The sequence below is a fragment of the Alosa sapidissima genome, chromosome 10 (assembly GCF_018492685.1).
Source record: "Alosa sapidissima isolate fAloSap1 chromosome 10, fAloSap1.pri, whole genome shotgun sequence".
In the NCBI taxonomy this organism is placed as follows: Eukaryota; Metazoa; Chordata; class Actinopteri; order Clupeiformes; family Clupeidae; genus Alosa; species Alosa sapidissima.
The window spans coordinates 24,026,576-24,043,097 of NC_055966.1; the positions used below are offsets into that span (position 1 = coordinate 24,026,576).

General features: G+C 42.0%; 1 protein-coding gene and 2 long non-coding RNA genes across 3 annotated transcripts in view; 1 reads left to right on the top strand and 2 right to left on the bottom strand.

Moving 5' to 3' along the window:
• Positions 1 to 7,510, bottom strand: selenbp1 (selenium binding protein 1). Its single transcript, XM_042107637.1, has 12 exons — positions 7,407 to 7,510; positions 5,643 to 5,699; positions 5,195 to 5,307; positions 4,757 to 4,942; positions 4,482 to 4,602; positions 3,238 to 3,420; positions 2,938 to 3,119; positions 2,614 to 2,692; positions 1,814 to 1,935; positions 1,550 to 1,642; positions 1,265 to 1,383; positions 1 to 988 (listed from the first exon to the last, which is right to left on the bottom strand). Exons 1-12 carry the CDS (start codon positions 7,408 to 7,410, stop codon positions 826 to 828), a joined length of 1,422 nt encoding a protein of 473 aa, XP_041963571.1. The 5' UTR covers positions 7,411 to 7,510; the 3' UTR covers positions 1 to 825.
• LOC121721065 overlaps positions 4,113 to 16,522 on the top strand; it is a 24,064-nt gene continuing 11,654 nt past the window's right edge. Inside the window, exons 1-2 of the long non-coding RNA XR_006034735.1 lie at positions 4,113 to 4,198; positions 12,699 to 12,705. This is a non-coding gene — a long non-coding RNA (uncharacterized LOC121721065). The remainder of the gene's footprint in view (positions 4,199 to 12,698; positions 12,706 to 16,522) is intronic.
• LOC121721064 lies at positions 10,010 to 11,573 on the bottom strand. Its single transcript, XR_006034734.1, has 4 exons — positions 11,315 to 11,573; positions 10,449 to 10,517; positions 10,184 to 10,308; positions 10,010 to 10,069 (listed from the first exon to the last, which is right to left on the bottom strand). It is a non-coding gene; the product is annotated as an uncharacterized LOC121721064 (long non-coding RNA).

Sequence of the window (16,522 nt, forward strand, 5' to 3'; positions counted from 1 at the left end):
CACTGAAAAACATAACTGTATTAAAATATTGTTAGCAGTATACACAATATATTGCCAGTTAATTGTTAGAAATGGTACAATCGACAAGACATGTAGTGGCAGTTACAGAGATACTAATACAGAAAAATGTTTAACCACTGTAGTTTGCTTGAAGAATCATTACATTTGTAAGTGTCTGTATACAGTTAATTATGCTCATCAGTACATGTAACCTAAATACTTTTATTTCATTAATATGGGATAATCATGATAAGAGAAAAAGCACATTACTTAATGCTGATTACTCTGATATACGTATAAAGGAATGACTGACCTACTGACAGCAATGAAAAAATCCCAAAGAAAAAAGGACAGGAGGAGCTTCACTTCTATGCAAGCAGTTTCTCTATATGCAAAAAGCTTAACAATTTATAAAATATAAGTAGCACAAATATGCTCACATTTAGATTTGGTCCTTAGAATTCTGTCCACCTTTGTATGTTTCTCTCCCTAATACTTCCATTTGTTATTAGCTATGTAGAGTTCTGTAGGTTTGGCGTTGTCTTGAACGCAGCCACTCATGACACTCTTCCATTGGCTTGCATGTAATACAGTGTCACTTGGTACAAAGTGATATTTCGAGAGCCGGGCTGACACTAGTTGGTTTGCGTGTTAACTTCAATGGATAGCTGGGCAACACAGACCATAGGTGTTTTTCAACATTACTTCAAAACAGTTGTTTCTTCACATTCCATTGATATGTCTAGGCCATTTTTATGCTTTTAAACGTTTAGATCTCCACATAGCCCCTTTAAAAGGCACCACTGTCTGCTGGGATTACTCCCTCTACAGCCAGATGTCTGAGGTGCAGTCTCCGCCGGGGTACCGGAGCTCGTGGGCCAAGGCTGGGCCCTCGGGCTCCGCTCCAAAGTCCACCAGGAAGTCCTCGTTCAGCTGAAGGCCGCCGTTCACCGTGTCCACATCAATCTGCATCATAACTGAACCTTCCCTGAAGCAAAAGCATAGAGGTCAGAAGACTGCAAGCACGCACTCAGAATACCAAACCAGTGATTTTTTGCACTGTTTTGTTGTTCATTTTAACACGGATCAGAAATAGTTTTGTGTGCATTTATTGCTAACTGCACCTCAAGGAATTGTCCTTCTTTCCTTACACTACTTTTCTCCCTCTCGTTTAATACCCCTACAGTATTACAAGTTTGCAACTTCAAAAAACGTATATGGACCCAATACATGAAAACTTGAACGTTATGAAAAGTGGTCTTACTTGATCATATCAGGGTAGAACTGCTTGTCCCAGGCACTATATAGAGAAGTTGTGACATACAGCCTTCTCCCGTCCAGACTCAACTGAAGCATCTGTGGACTTCCTGGAATCTTCTTCCCCTTGATTGGAAATATCACAATGTGAATGGTAAACAAACATATTCAGTGCATATGGCTATATGAAACGCTATACGTTTACAGTAAATATACACCAACTCTTCCTTGAATTTCCCCTGGGGATCAATAAAGTATCTATCTATCTATCTATCTATCTATCTATCAATACCTTGATAATGCGTGGGGGAGGCTGGGAATCAAGCTCTTTGTCTTCCAGGACTTTAACAGTGCCACCATTTATAATACTGCCACCTAGAAAGAGCTTTCAAACACAAAGCAAACATAGTTTATAGGCTCATTTTCAAAATCAAATTGTTTATTATGCATGGAAGAAGTACATGTGTGGGGAGAGAGACTCACAAAATACAAAAGTGCTGGACAAATGCTACAAATTATTCAGGAATGTTTCTGCAGAATAGACTTGATTTCAGACCTGGCCAGTGAGTCGTGGATTTCTCCGGTCAGTAATGTCATATTGCCGAATGTCACCATGCAACCAGTTACTGAAGTAGAGATAGCGGTCATCCAAGGAGATCAGGATGTCTGTGATGAGACCTGAGGTCCAGAAGATAAATACACATTCTGAGGGCACATATTAACTGACCATTTCATTTTGCAGTGCACCTCAACCAGTGCCAATATAATAGCATATAATGGAATGCCTGTAAAGGAGAAATCCAGCGAGTTTTCACATAGATCTCCATTTCTCGAGGTCACCAAGTACTCAACTGTCTGTATGGAAAAAAACCCCGAAAACAATCGGTTTTACCTTGCTACAGCCAGCAGCTAATGCAGCCAGGCAGCTACAGCACTACACTCTGAGGACATGTACACGAGAGCTCAGGGACGTGTCCCCAGAGTGTAGCGCTGTAGCTGCCTGGCTACATTAGCTGCTGGCTGTAGCAACTCAAGCTAGGTAAAACCAATTGTTTTAGTTTTTCTCGTACCGACAGTACTCTGTGACCTTGAGAAATAGAGATCTATAAGAGATTTATGTGAAAATAAGCTGACAAAGACAGTAAAAGTGAAAAAAAATCTTGTACATTTCACATCTATTTATGTACATAGCTGCAAAGCCCCTAAAGGGACATGCAATTTCTTTTTCAGGTTTCTGGTGCGCACCTGAAACTTTTCACATGCTCACCAGACATTTTCTGATGCACACGCAGAAATGTCCCTTTAGGAGCTCCATACATAGTTCATGTTGATCAGTTTTGGAACCAAAATGCTTACTTGGCATTTCTGGCAGAACCCAACCCTGCACTTTTTTGCTTGGGATCTTGATGACCCTTTCTGTTGCCCAGTCCCCTTTCTTCACAGGAAAAAAAGACAAAAGGATACTTCATGTTAGGGAAATTTACTAAATGTATTTGACCAATGAAGTGGCTTATCTGAGGGACTAAATTGTGCTGAATTGAAAACAAAAATCTGAGGTTTCATTACCAATTGACAGCAGAGAATGTTCCTGGAACACAAATGCATGACTGAGCACATCAGCTTTCCATGAACTCTATAGGCCAGTCAATGGCCAAGGGAGCTGTGTACACCCATGCTCACCGGGGTCTTGTAAAAGCGGAACACGGTGCCGTAGAGGGCGCAGCCCACGTAGCCCTCGGTCGCAGCTGGATCATGCAGGAAACGGATCTCTAGGGGGATGGCCCCCTCTTCTCCCAGGTCGAGCGTCTGCACACGCTTGTGCGTGGTCCAATCCCACACATGGACGCGACGTCCATAGAGACCTACATAGAGATAAGGCATAATTTATGATGCTCTGGTTCTTCCAATTTCATGATACAGCCATTCACCATTCTCTCACTCTCTCTGACACACACACACACACACAGACATAATGCATACCAGCTTTAACATCTTCAGGGTTGAAACCATTGCCCAGGGCTTTGGGTGCCCCCCATTCTGTGCTCATCATAACGTTATGTCGTGGTTGATACCAGAAGTCGTAGCCCATGGGCGCTGCGTCGCCAGGCAATTCCCAGTTGCCAATCACTTCAAAGGTTTCTCCGTCAAGCAGAACAAAACCACCTGAGTAAACAGTAGATAAACTCAACATCCATTCCTTTCAGGTAACTAGATTTAATCCAAAAGCAGAGACGCAAGAATGTAGCCTCAATTCAATGGAGTAATCTACATAAGGGTGTGACATCAATTAAATGTAATGAGTTGCTGAGGTCTAGGGGCTGGGGCTTCTGTCCCACCCAAATATTTATTCACAACTCAGAGACGAGACTAAGATAAACTATTTCCTTATTATTTATTTAAAGTAATATGAACAATATTACACATGCACTGTGATGCCTATTACAACCACCGCTCCATACGACACTTCAGTTTAGCATTAGCCATAATCAATCAGTCTGTCAATAACGACCCCATCAAAAATTTTCCGGATCAACGTCAAATGAAGGTCAGTTTGAGGAATAGGCTTATATTTCATTTAATTTCAATATATCTAGCTGACTCAGGACGCAATACAAGGAACCATCATAGCCAGAATTTTGTTAAAAACAGACAAAAGGTCTGGTAAATTGAAATACTGTAACTTTAAGCCTACTCATTAAAATCAATAGAGAACCCACTATATTGTAATGTATATTTTGCATTTCCATAAACAATGGCAAATGGCATCATGACTCGTCATTTTGATTGCATGGACCATTTTGTTTGCATAAATATTTGCTTTTGAGGCATAAATTAGCAACGCGGCTTTGCCTTTATCCACTATGCGGTGCAGTTTGCACTAATTGTTTTGAGAAATGTACTGTTGTGCAAATGATTATTATGATTCGAGAAATGCACCAACGTGCAATACCTGCAATACCTTGACTGCACCCACCTGCAATACCTTGACTGCCCACCAGTGGGCCGCATCCCACACTTTGGGAAACACTAGTCTAAGCCCCGTCTCTGCGCCTTTCCTTTTTTAAAGTAATTTTGTTGGCGCTGGTTTGCCTCCTACTCTGATAGTACGGTGAAGAATGACACAAAGTGAGTGGGACTCTGCTGCTTGCGCCACAGTTCTGCTGTCTCTCTCTCTGCTGTTTCTGACCTTGTGCAATGTTAGAGTGATGTCAGCTGCTACTTACCTTTGCCATTCCCTGCAGGATCTCCCATGGAACTGATCATAATTTGCCCACTGCCCAGACAGTGTGTAGTGTGTGGATTAGCCAACCCACACTTCCAGAAGAGCTCTGTTGGCTCCACTATCTACACGCCGCAAGAATGTTTGTGAGTGGTAAGTGCTAAGATAATGCTTGAGGTATTGATTAAACAGTATGACAATTCGTTTAATATGTGTTTTTCTGTACATCTGTAATTCATTTTCCTTGTAAATGACTGTTCTTGTAAACCTGTATAGTACCTTGTGAAGGCGTGGAGCAAGAGGGTCCGTCCCTACATCCACCACGTAGACACGGGAGGAGATGAGGGAGGGCAATATGAGGCGGTTGCGTTTCTTGCTTGCATCACCGAAACAGCTACTGCAGGCGTTCCAGCCCGAATGGTGAAGCTCATCCCTCAGGTTAGGCATGGGTAACCTGTGAATCACCTATGTCATGCCAGCGAGGACCCCCAACACACACACACACACACACACACACACACACACACACAAGCACAAAAAGGTCATGAATGTGATCTGAGGACACAGCCTCCCATTGTTTGTTAATGCTGGAATGAATCCAAGTGATATATCTCATTGCTGAAAGGTTGAACTTGGCTAACCCTTAGCCCTTATGTAATGGTTGTCCAGAGTGTTGGTCAAAGAGTAATCCATGAAGTATTTGTCACGTAGTCTCACCTTACAATAATTTGGTGATTTTGGGTCCACATCTACAGTTGCAAGGTAGTCAGGCTTCAGTATGTCCGTATTGCGGTATATACATGGCAGATAAACAATTTTTTCCCGTGGTCCTAAGAAAAAACATTTTATTAATAGAATACCTCATATGCAACCTAAGAACTACACCTATGTTAACCTTGTTCAGATTTCTGTTACTTCTGTTAATGCATGCCTATACATCAGGACAAATTAGTGCTTACACTACAAAAGATATGTGGTCAAATGTGTCCCAGATCACCTCGGCAAGTGATCTGAGTTATGATCACAATACGTCTTGGTGGTCCTTTACACTTGTACCTAGTGCTTGTGATAACAATTACCCAAGTGTAAACAGGGTTTGTGTTGTTTGTCATTCCCCCAGACCAGCACAGTTGTTATTGAGCACACAATGCATTTCTTCACTTACCCATCATGGCATCGAGTGGGCTCTTGTAGCCAGGTCCACATCCTGAGCAGCTGGAAGCTGTCAAAGTGATTGGACTGATGTTCAGATAACAAAGATAACAAGACAACACAACATCCTCAAATAGTCGCATTGTGTTTGGGAATTATGGGCCATTTTAATATCATATTCCTTGGAATGGAGTGTGATATTTTCAAGTGTTGTACCATTATGTATATTAGCATCAAAGAACAAAATCTAAATGGAATATTTAAGATTAAATAACATAGCTGAGAGGAGAGGCATATTTATTTATCTACAGCGTAACTTGTCTCAGCTAACGTTTTTTTTTTACCCATATTTAGATTTAATGGGAATAGCCTACCTCTTTGACAAGATACATGCTTTTCATTTTTCTTCACTAGGCCTATTCTCATACTGCCTAGTCAAAATGTTACTTTTGATCACCATAAACAATTTACTGGGAATCTATTGTTCTGCATTACAGTATAAGTAGGCTCTCTCTCGCCAAGATAAACATTGTGCCTGAGAAATATGGTCACTAAACACAAAACAAGTTGAAATTTTCCAGGCATGCTTTGCAAGCACTTGACAATGGCAAATCTTAATCTCTATCCCAGATGTAGTTCAACAATAAAATTGAGGTTAAAGTCTCAGTGGGTTATCTCCTTTCAAGGTTAACACAGTTTTGAAGAATAACATTCACTGAGAGCAAGGATATTTGTTCTTTGCAACCGAATAACCAAGAGTCAACCTGAAAATAAGCTATGGTAGTATAAAAATGTAGCATTTCCTTTTGTATGGCTCATTTCACCTTGATAGGTATAGTTTGAAAAAGCAGAAAATGTTTGATGTCCTAATATAATGGGTTCATGGGACTTAAACAACGCATTTTGGCATCTTGTGAGAACTCCACAATTTAATTCCAGCAATAGGTGAAGGAGTAATAGGTGAAATCATGTTTGGGGTAATTTAAATCCTTGGGCTCAGGAACTACTCCAAAGTGCAGAAGAGAGGACGAAAAAAAGGCTGCGCATGAAATGTAGGTCATGTAAGCAGTCTGATTGTCCACTCTGCAACTCGTAACGAGTGCAAAATATCACTGGCTATAATGAGTTAAGCGTTGATTCACTTGAAGTTGGAAATTCTAATATAAGAATATCCTACAAATAAATTGCGCTGCGAAATATTTTTTTTTTTGCATTTTTGCATCCATTGCATAAAAAAAATCAGAGCCTGCACAGCTGCTAGATTCCTCAGTGTTCTTGCAAGCTATGTGTTGCCAACAACTGTTCCACTGTGATAAATTCTCACGGGGTAACTTTAAGGGGAATCCGCAATTAGTTCTGTAGAGGTTTATTCAAAAGTCAGTTTTTCGACTGACCATGTAGGCTATGCAGCGTTTACTTCTGTAAAGACTTAAACAGAAACGATGAGATTACAGGTAGCTGAAGGTAGGACTGTAGCCCACAGTAGGAGACATCCACCACATCAAGTCTGCAGTTAAGACTCAGTTACGACTCTCTTGCAAAGCTGCAGCATAATTATGTCGGCTGCTACGTCGTTAGGCTACATCAGACAGCATATGCCAGATAGGCCTATACGCAACATTATACTTGTTCATTAGTCAAAACAGTTGGCTATTGGCCAAGCCACATCAATTGAAAAACATTGTTTTAGTCTTGCTCACTTGCCATAGAAAAAGCAGGTGCAGGCTATGTTATCGTATCGTGAATGCAAAACACACCCACACAAAACCCCACTTACCCATTTTATTGGTTAGGCTACTCCTTAGTCCCTATTTCTGCAGTCCGGTCACACGAATGAGAGAGAACAGTTATGTTGGATTTATACGGTTAGTTGAGAGAGGCGGAGCTATAGGGGTCATTTGGCCATGGAAGCAATTCAACTTTGTGAGAGTGTAAAATAATGAATAATCCAAAAATGATTGCATCCCACCCTGGCAGCCTAAGAAATATAATGTCCCTTCTCCTAGATTTTTTTAGCTGCACGAATCTGATGCACTGTATCTGGGTGGTTACGTTCAATTAGGCTAGCCTGTGGTGGACAAAAAGGAAAGAAGTTGAATTTCAGGAGCAGAAAGTTGCTTGATCGTGCAGTTTTAGCCTACAAGAATGAAATTGTGCAAATTTAGTGTAACACTGACAACAGGCCTAGGTTAACGGTAGCCTAGGCTATGAGGTGACACAAATATTGACCATAGTCTGCAACTATGAGGAACATGGATAACGAATAAATAATAAAGATCGCCTATTAAACACACACTACCTGTTACAGCTAAATAAGTGACTTGTTCCATTACAGTAATGACCGCCATTAGCCATATGCTATTAAATCTAAGCTTGAGTTGAACTTGTAGCCTATGCCTACAAACTTGAGGTTGAATACTTGCGTTTATTTTGATGTGTGTAAATAAAGATATAAATGTAACACTTCCAGACACTTCACCCAAATTAAGGCCTCTAACAGCATACGATTTTCACAAGATTTGGGGAATATTTTAAAAGACTGTAGTATTTTTAGTAAAGCCTGAGTGGGGGACATTAGTTAAAAGACTAGTTTTTCTAGCCTGGGTGTTCCCATGCTGCCTTGCGCGCGATTTGATTCACGCTACTAAGGCAGCCTCCCACACAGCAAAAGGACTCCGCGGCGGATCCGCCGCGGAGGTATGACGACTTCCGGAACGGACCCGCGAAACGGACCCGTATCGGAGTCCAGATGCTCTCAGGAACGGATCCCCGCCGTGGCTCCGCACTGCATCCACTCCGCATCCGCGATTAAAACCTTACCTCCGCGGCGGGTCCGTTTGGGATCCGCAAATTGATACATACATCCGCCGCGGACCCGCAACGGACTCAAAGGCTCATCTGGCCCGGGTCCGTTTTGGACCCGTTTATCTCATTTTCAAAATTCCTTCTGTTCTTGCTGTAGGATAAAACTAGGCAACTATAGGATAAAAGTAAAACTATCACTAGGCCTAGCCTAGGCTACTACAGCAATATAGGCCTACGATTAATCTGCATTGCCTCGTATTTTAACTTAACAATACTGTCAATAAACCTAACAGAAAAGGTTTAAGTCAAGACATCAATTTACTGTACAAACGTGATCACTACTCAATGGAAATATAAAATGGACATTTATGGAAAGTTACAGGTTATAAGCTATTCTGTTTTTGTTAAGTAGCCTACATTGCCTAGGCTACTTTACATTCATTTTGTGGTCAAAACCTAATTTAGTGCTTTATAGGCCTAGGTCAGTGCAGACATGAAATATTTTATCTAATAGGCTACAACTTCAATGAAATACTGCGCTATGCACAGCTAAAATATCAGAAAATGAATAACTGGTGAATGACAAGAAGTTCAATAAAAAGATTGTTTAATGCTTATTTCTCCTATTACTCCATTTGTGTGGATGGAGGCGGAACACATCTCCTCGTTGCCCGATCCACCGCCGGTTGAAACACCTGATTGCGTGTTTGGTGACCTCAGTGTCCGTGGCAGACCGTGTCACCATGTTTTTCCTCACAGCACCTGTAATCAAATAGACAGATATGTTTATGTTTATGGTATGTAGCATCCAAAGCCAAGTATGCTTACACAATACAATATATGAGATAGGTATTAAGGAGATTAAATTTAAAAAGAAACATGACTTACAAAGCTCCTCTGTTCGCTGCACGTTGAGGGCTGGTGTGGGGGTGGAGGGAGTTGAGGAGGGACTGCCGTTCCTGGCCCATAGTGAGGTGGGCGGTGTGTGAGAGGGGGAACATTTTTTTATTAAATGGTAGTATTAAATTGTAAAATTGTATTAAATTGTAAAAAATTGTATTAAATCTGTTAACCATGACTGATAATACACATGGGGCCTTTCTATTCACTAATATTTCAGAGATCAGTCCCTACCTTGAGTAACTCTCCGTATGTTAAATGCAGGTGCAGGGAGTTGAGGTGGTGAAGAGTGTTGCGGTCCTGCCCCATGGTGAGGTGCTAAGGGAGAGAAATGGTTGTGATCTGTTAACCATGGTAGGCTGAGAGCTACAGGGCCAAACAATGGCAAACAAAAACAAATCTCTGGTCATGCTGGACATGAATTTGTATGTTTCAATATTTTGGTATGCACTATCTATATCAACTCCATGAATGGATTGACATTGAAATCAATGTGTTTCAATACAATCTGATAATAATGAATTAACTTTTCAGGCAATATTGCATGAATGCAGATGTTTTAACTGACAAAATATTTGGCTGAGATTTTGAAAGTAATGGAGTGACTACTGCTGTGTTAATATAGATGGGGCCACTGTATTCAATATTATTTCAGAGATCAGTCTTTACCTTAACAGTTTTCTCCAGGTTGAGGGGTAGTGACTCGGCTGCCTGGCACTCGGCGAGATGGTGGAGCTGGAGGAATAGATACAAAGAGAGGGGAATGTCTTTAGCACTAAGAATGTTAACCATATCTCTAATATTAATATTATGATTTAGTTATTTCAATGTTAAGAGATTATTACTTACTTTGCCAGTGCAATTGGCTTGGGCTTGAGGCTTCAACTGATATACCAGGCGAGTTGGAAGGTACTTCAGAGATGCAGCCACCATTTTCTGGCTCTTCACTGTCATCAGAGTCCCCGAAACGATGGCTGTTACATAACGATATCATTATGGTTATTGCAATCCCAAAATTTCCAAATATACATATAGTACAAGCATCTCTGGTCTATTTTGGAATGCTACGGGAATGTGTTCACATTACATTTTAACAACCCAGAAAGTATCTTACTTGATCAAGCAAACCCAACAGAGGCAATCGTAACGTTAGATGCTAGAATCCAGCCGATAAAAGTTGACGCTGCAGAACAAACAAAATAGAAGATGGGGACCAAGTTCCATACAGTTAAGTTACGTTAGCATAATAAATCACAAACCGATGCCAATAGTTGTCTGAACCGACTTAAACAGTGATTAAAATGCCGAGGCTTTCATTACAAAGATGGCAGATAGACACTAAAGTTACGTATGAGACCAAACTTGGCAAAATGCAAACGTTAATGCACAGCTAGCTAGAGGCTAGGGCTAAACCATTATCAGTGAGTCAACATGCTAAAGTTGTAGGTAGCTATCATAGCAGAGTGCTTCACTGACTTCATTGACTGAAATACCAGTGCCAATATCACCTTAATCAAGGTTTGCATCGCAAACGTGATTTCAATATATGTATAGCACTAATAGACATTAGCAATAACTTATGCAATTGCGCCTAGCAGCATGCTAGCTAGCAGCTATATGCCGCTAGCATAGTAGCACTATATGGACAACAGCGACACATTAAAACAGACAAGACCAGACTAATGTTAAATAACAATGTGTGTTTTTTAAATCACACTACCATAACATATTCTGCCGAAATTGCTATCCCATTTTAAACCAGATAGGCTACAGACTCATATGAGCATCACAGCTAACAATAACGTTAACTTTGCACAAACTGTTGCACAAAATGACAAACGTCTCTGGTTGCACTAACGTTAACGTTAGTCCTAATATCAAACAACGTCATTACAATTAATAAACATGATGATTATAAAACCACAAAGGCCAATGTTTAGCTATTGTGAATGTCGCAATATATTAATAAATATCACTTACTCGAGAGGGTTCAGCGCAACCGTGTCCCAGCAAAGAAAATATCCACTAGTATGACTCTTCTTGGCTCTTGGTGTACAGTCATGTTCAACCGTTACAGTAAATGCGCGTCCGCGCCCGCGGATCCGACATGGGTCCACTCAGGATCCGCTGTTTGACAGTAGAATTTACGGGGCCGCCTGGAGGCGGAGCTGATCCTCTGTGCGGCACCAAAACGAATGCGACAGTCACGCGGGTTTGGCGTCTTGAAGGCGGATCCGCCTAGGAGTCTATGGAGACCATGGAGGAAATTTTCGCCTGAGATAGGGAACCAATCACAGAACAGGTGGGAAAGCAAGACGATGATGAGCTATGCACAGACGCATTTGATAGACATCCGTGGCACCCAATAAACGGATCTGGGCATTTTTTTCAAATACGAGAAAATGAACGTTTGGTTCCCAGACCACGTCTCATTGAGAAGTGGTGGCGCTAGCCATGCTACAGTTTTTCAAGAATCTTTCCCAAATCTTTTCAGAAAATATATGGATTTAGGGTTGAATCAGGTTTCCCTTCATAGTATATCGGGCAAACCCATCAGTCATACACTCAATTTTCCCACACCCAATGTATTATGCATGGGCAACAAAATAATTAGAGTGGGACATGTCTAAACACATGTTAGACCTATATCACATCGTGGCTATGCTTGTAGAAATATGGTTAAGACGGTTGTCAAGTCAAGTCAAGTCGGCTTTATTGTCAATTTCTTTACATGCACTGGTCATACAAAGAATTGAAATTTCGTTTCTTACTTTCCCATGCAGACATAGACATACTTTACATACTTTTAGACATAGACATAGCCATAGGCAATACAAACTAAAAATATACAGACATACCACATACAGACATTAAAGTGCGAGACTGAAATATAGAACATATATCAAAATAGAGGTAGTTGTGTTGTATATTTACATAGTCCTAGTCCTAGCGTAACCTTCTGACAGAGTAGTAGTAGCAGCAGCATTGTGACAGAGTGATAAATAACATTGTTAACATTTACATGAAGTTTAAACTTGTGCTTGTATGTACTGTATATTTACATTGATATGCAGTCATTTCAAGTATATCAGGCTTGATATGAAGCAGCAGCACGTTAGACTGCACAGTCACAGTGCAGTTCCACAGGGCGGTCCTGGGGGGGTTAGGGTAGACAGGGGGCTGTCAGTAATGGGAGAGTAGGTAGAGTGTTCAGCATCTTGATTGCTTGGTGGATGAAGCTACTTGCAAGTCTGGTGGTGCAGGAGCGGAGGCTCCTGTACCTCTTTCCAGAGGGCAGGAGGCTGAACAGTTCGTGTGCAGGGTGGGTTGTGTCCTTGACAATCATTAGTGCTTTGCGGGTGAGGCGGGTGGTGTAAATGTCCTGCAGGGAGGGGAGTGGTGCTCCAATGATCCTCTTAGCTGTGTTAACAATGCGCTGGAGGGTCTTCCTGTTCTGATCTGTGCAGCTTCCGCCCCACACTGTGATGCAGCTGGACACGATGCTCTCGATGGTCCCTCTGTAGAATGTGGTCATGACGGGAGGCGTGGCACTTGCCTTCTTCAATTTGCGCAAGAAGTAGAGGCGCTGCTGGGCTTTCTTCGCCAGTGATGCTGTGTTGGTGGTCCAGGAGAGGTCGTCGCTGATGTGCACCCCCAGGAATTTTGTGCTGCTCACTCTCTCCACAGCATCTCCGTCGATGGACAGTGGTGGCAGTTGTTTGTGGCCCGTCTGAAAGTTGACAACAATCTCCTTGGTCTTGCTGACATTCAGCAGGTTGTTGTCTTTGCACCATTTAGCCAGCAGGTCTACTTCTTCTCTGTAGTAAGCCTCATCGCCCTTAGTGATGAGGCCCACCAGTGTTGTGTCGTCCGCAAACTTCACCAGATGGTTGGAGCTGTGAGTGGTTGTACAGTCATGTGTTAGCAGTGTGAAGAGCAGGGGCTGAGCACACACCCTTGCGGGGCCCCTGTGCTCAGGGTCAGAGTGCTTGAGGTGTTGTTCCCGACACGTACTGCTTGTGGTCTCTGCAACAGGAAGTCCAGCAGCCAGTTGCAGAGGGAGGTGCTGAATCCTAGCTTGTCCAGTTTGCTGATAAGTTGTTGTGGTATTATGGTATTGAATGCTGAACTGAAGTCTATGAACAGCATTCTCACATATGAGTCTTTATTGTCCAAGTGGGTGAGGGCTGGATGGAGGGCAGAGCAGATTGCATCCTCCGTGGGTCGTTTGGCTCGGTATGCAAACTGGAAGGGGTCCAGGGTGGGGGGTAGGGTGGCTTTGATGTGTGACATGACTAGCCGTTCGAAGCACTTCATGATTATGGGCGTGAGTGCTACAGGACGGTAGTCATTGAAGCATGATGGTGATGATTTCTTTGGCACGGGTATGATGGTGGCAGCTTTGAAAAGTGATTGGATGACTGCTTACTCCAGAGAGGTGTTAAAAATGTCTGTTAAAAAAATCCTTTAGCTCTTCGGCCTGGTATGTTGTCTGGGCCTGCTGCTTTGCGTGGGTTAATGGTGGCTAGTGTTCTCTTCACACTGGCAGAGGACAGGTACAGGGGTTGGTCGTGGGGGGGAGGTGGGGTTTTCTGTGGGTGAGTGTCATTTTGTGCTTCAAAACGGGCGAAAAAACTGTTCAGGTCATTGCGCAGAGAGGTGTTGTTCTCACAGCTCCGTGGCGCAGGCTTGTAGTCAGTGATGGCCTGTATGCCCTTGTGATGGCCTGTATGCCCTTCAATGTATGGTTGAATCAGTTTTCCGTTAATGGTGCTGGATTAGCCCAGTGGTTCTCAAAATGTGGGGCGGGCCCCACTAGTGGGGAATAGAGACATGACAGGTGGGGTGCGATGAACAGGAAGACATTAGTTTTTTTTGTGTCTATCATTAATAATGCCTTTCTTTTTGGACAAGGAAGATTATAGATTCAAAACAAAATAGCCACACACAAACATAGTCATAGACAGACCGACATATGAATTATAACAAATTAGATTCAGCAGATTGAGACGGGAAATGTAATGTGGAACCAAAATGCGAAAATAATATTTTAATGTTACCTTTTGCCAGGGTGATGGGGTCAGGTGGGGCTTAAAAATTCCCCACCTCCAAAGTGGGAAATGATGGGAAAAGTTTGAGAACTACTGTATTAACCATACATCCGATTTACGTAGGCTATCTAATATATATTATGTATGGGCAACAAAGTAATAGCCTGGGAATACTGGGAATATCCACACAACCTTTCTGCAAATTTGGGATTTTTAAATGATTTGGTAAGAGTTTAAAGTACCAGTTTAAGTTTAATTTCACTGCTAATTACACCCCTGCTGGAAGTCCAATTGTAGGTCTGGGTGTTCTCAGGCTAACAAAGTAAGGAGGATGAAACATGCCTCCGTTTATGTAGCATGACAACTTTGCTTTCAGAAAATATGTGCTTTATCATTACCTTTTTCCACAGTTTGAAATAGCATAATGCACAATTTCTCCAGCAGAGGGGGAAATCCTGTAACCTGACCCTAGCCAGATGAATGTCGTTCCGCTTAGCTCCGCCAGAGAATGTCTAATAAAGGGAGAACTGCCACTCTCGGAAAACTTCCGGTTTCTGAACTGGTTGCAGTTCCTCCTGTGGTTCCACATGAGGGCGCTCGTCCACGAGTGCAGAATACATGGAGGTCTATGGAGCTGTACCCCTCAAAATCCACTATACTTTTTTTCCAAGTAATTTCAATATTGTATTCGAAAGGGGAGGCAAAGAAAATACACTTGGTTGAGTATTATATTTTTTAAAATCACTTAATTGTTCTAAAAAGCCTTTCAAACGTGTCAATGACGTCATTCATTAGCACAATGCTAGCGTGTTATGGGCAACAACGACCCAACCTGTAAGAAATCAAAAGGACATAAGTACTCGTTCATTTAACTTTTGACTTATAACCCATGTTGAAGTTATACAAACTACAATCAAATCTGAGATTTGTCAAGACAATCAGGTGAAAGAGACAAATTTAGCCGTCTAGCTCCATTGACTCCCATTCATTCACTCATGGCGATCGCCCCCAGTGGAATTCTGGTGGAACTGCAACCAAAATTCGGTACAATGGGACTTAATACGGAGTGGCCAGGCTCTCCGTAGACGGGCTCTGGCTCCGCCTAGCTTCACTCACATCCATCTGGGACCTCTTCCATTGAGAGTGATTTCTCCAACCAACTTTATGGTTTAGCCACTCACGACGCAGGGCGGGAGTTTCATAGATGTGCCATAGGGAGGGAAAGTAATCTCATCGCCATCTAGTGGTTGCGTTCCTAGAGTTTAGCGGAGTGGATGGGATTTTTTTTTTAGAAAAAATATATCTCGGTGCACATTGGGATCTTAATGTAATGCCTCTCATATGTTAGGCACTGGGGTCACCTCTATTGCTTCAAGTGGTCATACCTTATTTTTAGGATCAGTTGAATTGTTTTGAGTTTTTGTCCTAACACGGTGATAAGGAACTACAGCTGCATGTGACGTCACATGTTTGGGCGCTTAATCTCTAACTGATCAATACGGCAATTTGCTTAACTGGTTTAACATGTTTTTGTAATAACGGAACGTGTGGTGATAACCTTTATGTCAGGATAACTGGTGTTGTGCTTCTACTCACATGAAGAGCTAGCTGTAAGTGTTAAGTGTCAATGCTAACCAGGCTAATAAACAAACCATGCTACCGTGAGTAACGTTGAAGGGTAAAGTCACGTGACTTCTTTTGTAGTTCGTTTATGAAACAAAAGAAGCAATCTCGATTTTCTTAAATAAGGCAAAATAGGGTCGGACATTTTCACAGTTAGAATAGTATTACTGTATAGACACTGAAAAATATTTTTGGTGGATAACATCGCTGATTTGGCTTCACAATATTTTTTTTAAAAATAGGTCTATGGGACTTAACATTGGAGCTGCTCTTCAATAGGAACGCAACCACTTGGGGCGCTGGTTTTCACTTTCCCTCCCTATAGCGGAGAAGCGACTGTGAGTCTGTTATTAGCGTCACGGGTTGGCTTCGATGTGTGTGGTTGAAGTAGCACGTCAATAGATGACGGACAAGTGGCTTATTCAATCATATGCAAGCATTTTTTGATTAGGCCCAGCCTTCTGAAGCAACACTTCAATGGTTCCAGATGGATGAGTGGAGCTAGGCGGAGCGA

Bases quoted from the DNA above. Each gene is read 5' to 3' on its own strand.
- selenbp1 (XM_042107637.1), bottom strand. The intron at 3,120-3,237 runs GTATGCATTATG...ATCTCTATGTAG, and splicing joins CCCTGAAGATGTTAAAGCTG to GTCTCTATGGACGTCGCGTC. The intron at 2,693-2,937 runs GTGAGCATGGGT...TTTCCTGTGAAG, and splicing joins TCCGCTTTTACAAGACCCCG to AAAGGGGACTGGGCAACAGA.